This window comes from Solanum pennellii, chromosome 1, assembly GCF_001406875.1.
Source record: "Solanum pennellii chromosome 1, SPENNV200".
In the NCBI taxonomy this organism is placed as follows: domain Eukaryota; kingdom Viridiplantae; phylum Streptophyta; class Magnoliopsida; order Solanales; family Solanaceae; genus Solanum; species Solanum pennellii.
This window is the reverse complement of record NC_028637.1, coordinates 105,548,649-105,556,570: the sequence shown is the minus strand read 5'-3', so window position 1 is coordinate 105,556,570 and position 7,922 is coordinate 105,548,649. Positions and strand designations below refer to the sequence as shown.

The window sequence follows — 7,922 nt, the reverse complement described above, 5'->3', positions numbered from 1 at the left end:
TAGTCAAAAAAATCAACTTATTTAGTAATAATATCCATACTTTAATAATATTAGTAAACATGTCAAAAATGTCATTATTTTAAAAATAAATAATTATTATGATATTATTAATATTTTTTCTCTCATTATTTACACCCTTTCTTTCTCTCTCATGAATTACACATTTTCCTATATTTATGTAATTGGATAGATTTTAATGTCATTTTAATTTTTCTCTCTTTTCTTAAGTTTATCAATTTCTCTCTCTTACTTTTTTCCTAATCAAATTTTCAGATTTTTCTCTCTTTTCTTATTCTTCTTTTCAATTTCTCTATCTAACATTCTTCCAAATCAATTCCACAGATTTTCGATTCAATATATTAATATTTTCTATTATTCTCATTTAATTTCATTGCAAGATTTGATTTGAAGATTAACATTGATTTGGGTATTATGTTTTTCAGATTTCTTATTTATTTACTTACTGATTTTAGTTTTTTTTTTTTATTTTGTTGTTGTTCTTAAAACATTTTTTAGGGTTTGAGATTACATAATTCTCTCTTCAATTGACGTTTTCAAGAGACTTACTGGAGGTATTAGACAAAATAATCAAAGTTCTTCCGATTTTTCATCATTTAATTTTTTTTTACTCAAGAATTAAACAACAATTTAGGTTCCGCTTCTAAATCTAAGGAGGATATACGACGGGGAAAAATGCCTGAATCCGTCGATGTGCAAAATCCCATACAAATTCATAACCATGAAGTTGAAGAAGACCATTTGTTGGAGAAGAGTTTTTTTTTTTTTTTTGCATGTTATGTGTCTTGCATGTTTAGTTTAATTTGTTTAGTAAATTTTAAGATTCAAAAAAATTCATGTTACAATGCGTTTGGAAGTGTATATGGATTTTTTATTATGTTATAGTTAGTATTTATTTTTGTATTTTATATATTTATTGTATTTTGTGTTCTTTTTTTTTGTGTGTGTGTGTTAGTTATGTCAATATAACACATTATATGAGTTTGATTGTGTATATTTCATAGTTTTGATTTTTTTGTATTCATAGATTTGTATATTGAATTTTGTTGTTGCTTTAGTCAGTATGTATTTTTGTATTTCATTGTTTTATTGTATTTTGTATCCATAGATTTGGAATCGTATTTCATATATTTAATTCAATTTGTATTTTATTTTTTTTGTGATAGTTATGTCAATGTACCACAGTTAGTATTTATTTTTATATTTCATAAATTTATTGTTTTTTGTATTCATAAATTTGGAAGTATATATTGAATTTAGATACTGTTTTAGTCAGTATGTATTTTTACAATTAACAGTTGTATTCATTCAAAAATTATGTTGCATTGTTTCTGAATTTGACATTTTTTTCTAATTTGTATTTATTCTAAAGGTGTGTCAACTAGTCATATATTTTATTTAAGAATGAGTACACCAAATATTCAATTATTTCTTTTCAAATTTATATTTCATTCTCTTTTTCATCATACTAATTTTTTGTATTTTATATATTATTATACAAAATTCTAAATAAAAACTAGAATAAATAGAAATACAAATAAAATACATATTGAAATGAATACATACAAGATTTTTGATGAAAAATAACTATATAGGAAAAAAAATGTGAAAATACAAATATATTTCTTAAATGACTATATAGATAAATTCGGCATACCTATTGGAATGAATACAAACTAATAAAAAACTATAATAAATATAAATAGAATATATTGTGGAATAATTTTAAAAAGGTAAAAGTTCTAGAGAAAAAAAAGAATAAAATTTAAATTTTATTTGAAAATGTAACTGATGAGAAAATTAAGGACCCTTACCTTTTTTTTTGAAATATTCTCTCTCTTGATTTTCTCCCTTTTGTTATTAAATAATTATATTTTTTCAATAAAATAAATAATAAAAACATAAATAAGATACATAACAAACTAAAATTTGACATTTTTACTAAATATTGAAAGTGTTGCTAATGAGCCCTCTTAAATGCTAAAATATTGACATTTTGAAAAATTTCCCATTAAAAAATATAAATATAAATATAAAATAAGTTAGAGTTACTTAAATGGGATTTAATAAAAAGAGGTCTAAACACAAAGTTTACGTATAACAGATGAAATAATTTTTAAAAAGTTAAATTTTATTTTATTGTGAGGTTGAAACAAAGATAGGTTGATATTTTTCTAGTTGTATTGTTGCTCGTTAGTTGTTTAGTTTTCTTACTAATTTTTTAAATTTAATTAGAATGATATTAATTATTAATATGTTATTTCATCCGTTTAAAAAAGAATGATCTCACTTCTTATTTAGTTTGTTAAAAAAAAACTTTTTTTTGTAACAACTTCTACGTGGCATATTTAAGGCCTCAAAATTACAGAATAATTTTCTACATTTAACCTAACTTTAATTTGAAACCATAAGATTTCAAAGTATTCTTTATACTCTTAAACTCTGTGTCAAGTCAAACTAGGTCATTCTTTATGAAACGGAGACAGTAAACAATATAAAAAAATGTTCATTTTTAGCAGAAGTTTTATCTCTAACATTTTTTAATTTTTTTTTACATGAGAATACTTTCATAGATGTTGGTAGAGAGTTCAGGTTGAAGTCATACAATTAATATTTATTTGAAACCAAACGCCAAAATTAAAACCACTAAACTTGTAATGAGGTCCATCAAACCAATATTGTGAAGATAGCATTTGCAGCTTAAATTGAAGTGAAACCGCCAAATTAACCGACACGAAAAGTTTGTTTCTTGAGAATTAAATATCTTAAATTTATCTAAGAATGCTTGAAATTTTAATTTATTTAAAAAATAAAATTTGGTATATTTTTATTAAGTTACAAAAATTTAAAAGTATAAAAAAGTTATGTTTAAAAGTAATTTATTTGAATTTTAAAATTTGAAATGAAATTAAACTTTAGCCTTTGCAGAGCAGGGAATATAAAAAAGGCAGACCAAACTTAACTCTGCGTGCCTCAACTCAGTGAACTAAAAAGTGAAGTCTTCGAAAGTTGCAAAAAACTAACCAAAACTTCCTGTACAAGAAGTAATCTTTACTCAAATCTTTCTATTTTCTATCTAATTGTATGAAAGCTTGTATCGACGTCTCAAATATTTTTTGAAAATGATACTTATTAATAAGATTTTCTTTCATATTCAAATGACTCAATCCTAATTTTTTTGTATAAAGTTCAAATAGTCTCACTATTATGCCATAATCATGTATGTAATCCCTTAGCCGTTCTATTACTTCTATATATCAATACAATATCAATTTTAGAAAATATAAATGTATACAAAGTCATAACATAAATGGATGAGCTAGCTAAAAGATTAGTAGTTTAAGTCCCAAAACAAAAATAAATTTCCCTCAACAAGAAACCTCCAAAATGAATCCAAGTGAATATATAATCCAAGTACATGTGGGAAAAATAAAACCATCATCATCCTACTAATAAGCTAAAATGATGGTATTTCATAATAATATAAAATATAGTGGCAAAAGCAAATTTAGCACAAAATCACATAGAGATTTCTAAATCAGCAAGCAGAGGAGACCCCATCCAAACACCAAACTTCCCATAATCATATTTGAAAATCTCATATTGCCCTCCACTCCACTCTGCACAATAAACAAGCATAAAAATATCAAGATATGTAGCTAGTATAAACAATTTAATTAATCTATATAGAGTTTTTGAGTTAAATTATTGTGAGACATATATAAAAAAAAAAGTTGGCACATGCATAAGAATCCAAATAAATATAGAAAATATTAAATTAAACCTTTCAAGCACTATAAGATCTAATCTGATGATTAATAAGCTGTGTTAGTTTGAGTTTATGTTAGCACATGCATAAGAATCCAAACAAATACAAAAATAGGGGATATTTGGGGTTCAATAATGTGGCTCTATATTCTATCTCCTCTATAGACTTAGTTACCCACTATTACTCTTTCTGTCTCTTCAATTATTTGTTTTACTAAAATACTATACATACAAAAAGATGTACCATCTACATGAAAATAATTTCAGTAACTTTTAAGTTCAATAATATCATTAAACTGTGGAAAATTATTGTTCTTCATTTTGATTAAAGTCTACCTTTAATTTGGACAACTTTATCTCTTATTATAACTATCAATATTGTATTTTCAGTCAATTTTAAAATTTATTCTTTTTTTTCGAAATATCGTGTTATGTTAAAAGTAACTACTAATGAAATACAATTTTTAGGTAGAGGCAGAGTCATTATGGGCAAACAGAAAGCACGTGATATGTCCCAGTGAATAATCATAAATTATAATGACTAATCACAGACTAAAGCTCGCATGCACTCGATCACACCTGATAACAATCTCCACTAGGCACTAGGTAGGCTCAACACCCCACATTAGGCCTTCACCATAGACACAATTAACGAGAAACTGGCTCATGTTACACAAACTATGCGTAGTTTGACTATCATGCGCTCCATATCAATATTAAAAGAAAAAACAACGTAAATACCCACTTCTTACAAAATGTATGTTCTGAATACTAAAAGAAAAAACAACGTACATACCCACTTCTTACAAAATGTATGTTCTGAATATTCCTAATTTCCACTAAGATCTTAAATATGTTACATAAAATCAACGCAATTAAAATAAAATTTAATAAATTTGACTCGTAAATTTTTCAATGTCGAATTAATTGTATCGTTAAAATGAGATTTTAAAAGTTCGGCTTAAATGTAGGCAGACTCATGGCCCATAGGTTAGGATTTTAACTCTATGATTTATGACTCGCTATAAACTATGATTCTTTGTGTACTTTTAAGCTTCTTCATATTTTTTAAAAATTGAAGCATATCTTATAACAATAATTATTAGGAGACCTTTTCCCTTGGTAGCAAAGGAAAATGTATCATTAAATCTATAATGTTATGGTTAAGGAATCAGAAAATGAAACTGAGATTTGAGCAAATTAATTAGTACCTGATCAGGGGCTGATGGAGCAGGAGATAAAGCTGAGAAACCACTCGGTGACGGAGCACCCAGAGGCGGTGCTGGAGGACTCAACAAACCAACCGGCGAAGGAGCTGGAGATGTGGCTACTTTTGTCGTCGGAGTAGGAGCCGGAGCTGAAGCAGGTGGAGTTGCAACCGGTGCAGGTGCCGCTGCCGGTGGAGTGCTCACAGGTGAAGGAGTAGCTGGTGGTGGAGCACTCACTGGTGGAGGAGTAGCCGGTGGTGGAGCGCTCACTGGTGGAGGAGGAGAAGCGGCAGGTAGTGGTGAAGAAGCCGGTGGAGAAGATACAGATGGAGGAGGTGAACTTACTGCAGGAGGTGGAGATGAAGTAGCCGGAAGTGGAGAACCGGTGGGTGTAGGGGTAGTGGATGTTGGTGGTGCGGGACTAGTAGTGGGTGACGTGGCAGGAGCTTGACCCCCTACACCGGCGACGATAATGCAGAGAAATCCGATCCAAAGAGCATTTTTCCCATCCATTTTTATCACAATGTATTTTGCGCACAAAAAATTTCTTAGAAGAGAGAAGTTCAGTAGTTTTTGGGCTATATGAATAAAAGAGAGGGAGGAAGAGGGAAATATATATATAGGGGTTTGTTTGGGAGAAGAGTAGAAAAGAGGAAAAGGAATGTAGAAACGTGGCTGCTGAGTAGTGACTACCAAACAGATCCTGTTTGGCCTTTACTTGGGTTACTCTCATGTGATCTCCATTACTACTATCATAAATTAAAAAGTACCAATCTAATACTATCCCCGTTCGAATTTATTTGTCATGTTGCATTTATTAAAAATTAATTTAATTAATTTTTAAAGTTAAATAAAATTATATTAATTCGATATTTTAAATAGAAAAAATTAGATATTCTAAAACTATATGAAAAGTACTATAAATTACAATTTTTTATATATTAATATGATGAAAAAATACATCTTAAAACGTTAGTTAAAATTTTTATGATTTGACTCTAAAAATAGAAATTATGACAAATAATACCGGACGGAGAAAGTAATATTCTGTTGTTATCTTACGTTAGTAAAAACCTTTTTTTTTCTTAAATAACTTTGAATTCAATGATATTTTTCTTATAAATCACTTCCTCGCATGCTCTAGCCATGACATTGTTGGCTTGACCGTTGTAATACAAAATGCTAAGAACCAAAATGATGGTGAGCCTAATCATTTAAATAGGGGTAGCTGGGATTGAAACAAACATAATGCAACGTAAACCTTTTTGCTTGCCTTGCAAATCCAGTTTCCACTCTTTCCGCTAAAGAGAACACAGTGGGGGCAAAATCACACACAAATGAGCTGATCCAAGAGTTTTGAATTTAAATAAGCCATAAAAAATAAAAGTGATAAAAATAAATCATTATTTTAGAAGTAACTAAAATAGGTTTGGTAGAAGAAAAAAATTTCAATTTATTTAATATTCTAAGCGTTTTTCATTAGTTTCATAACGTGTATATTTAAATATATAACAAAATTATTTATTACACTTTATAAGTGCAAGTTTTTATTACACTTTGTAAAGTGAAACTTTTTTTACACTTTATAAAAAATTATGTTTTTTAAAAAGAGAAATATTTTCATGTTATGAAGCTTTTGCAATGTTTGTAATACAACTATATTGATTTGACATATCATAAAAAGGAAAAAAAATTACTTACATTATGTGTTTTGATTTTTTTTATTTTGAAAACTCCTTCACCCTCTATTTAAGGACATTCAAACATAACACCTTATCAACATCTTTAGTCTTCTATTTTTCTTCATTTCAATCACAAGAGAATATCTTCTACCCCAAAGTTAGAGTCCTTGATTTATTAGAATGGCGAAATTATAAATGAAAGAAATACCGTTTATTATAATTGTCCTCCCAAACACAATGATAATATTCAATTAATGTCCGATATCATAAAATTTCTTTCATCAATTTATAAAAGAATGTGTATGAATAGTCCGACTATAATTTGATTATAAAAAATATCCTACTTTATTTTTATCACAAGAACAAATAAATTTTGGAGAGTGGATTATTTAGAATAACGAATTGTTGACTGACTTTTAGAAACTTCCGAATGACCACGTAAATTAAATCAAGTTAATAATACTTGAAATTTATGTTAGAAAAGAGCCTAAGACTTGTCAACAATGTTCTCCTTTATCGATCGAAACCTATGTTATTTTTTTTTTTGTAAAACATAATTTTTTCTTTCACTTTATAAAGTGAATTTTATTCTTCTTTATAAGATGTAAGAAAAAGTTTCGCGTTATAACGTGTAATAAATAGTTTCATTATATATTAAATATAAAGGTTATAACACTAACAAAAATTGTTTAGAATATTAAGTAAAATAAAATTTTTCTTTCACTAAGCTTATTTTCATTATTTTTTAATATGCTAACTTATTTTAATCACTTTTATTTTTTTTATAACTTATTTAAATTCTGGAGTCCTGATCTGACTATAATTAAGTTGAACTTTATGGTTAGTATTGAAATATCGAAAAGACAAGTTACCTAGAAATGATTTTAGTGTATGCATAATGGAACAGCTAGCAAGGGGAAATTGGGTGGTCCCTTTGATTAGGCCCTAATCGCGTAGAGTAAAAGGAATTGTGCCTATTACTCTTAATTCCTTGCACCACTACACTAGTAATGATTTGACATGACATTAAAAAAATGTTTCTTCTTTACCGTTGTTGCCTTGTCATTTTCCTTATTTTCTTTCTAGCAAATCCTAAAAGAAATACATAAAATAAGACCTATAACTATTGCTGTTAAAATAGACTGATCCAATTCAATTCTAATGAGTTAGAGAGTTAAATGAATTGAAGCGGATTAATTTTTTTAATTAAAAGGTCCATAAAATAGCAATTTAACCTAGTCTTAAG

At 27.5% G+C, this 7,922-nt stretch overlaps 1 protein-coding gene across 1 annotated transcript; it reads right to left on the bottom strand.

The window, feature by feature from the left end:
* Positions 1-3,342: 3,342 nt before the first annotated feature.
* On the bottom strand, positions 3,343-5,687 carry LOC107021778 (classical arabinogalactan protein 9). The gene is made up of 2 exons (XM_015222516.2): positions 4,998-5,687; positions 3,343-3,638 (listed from the first exon to the last, which is right to left on the bottom strand). Exons 1-2 carry the CDS (start codon positions 5,505-5,507, stop codon positions 3,552-3,554), a joined length of 597 nt encoding a protein of 198 aa, XP_015078002.1. The 5' UTR covers positions 5,508-5,687; the 3' UTR covers positions 3,343-3,551.
* Positions 5,688-7,922: the final 2,235 nt, after the last annotated feature.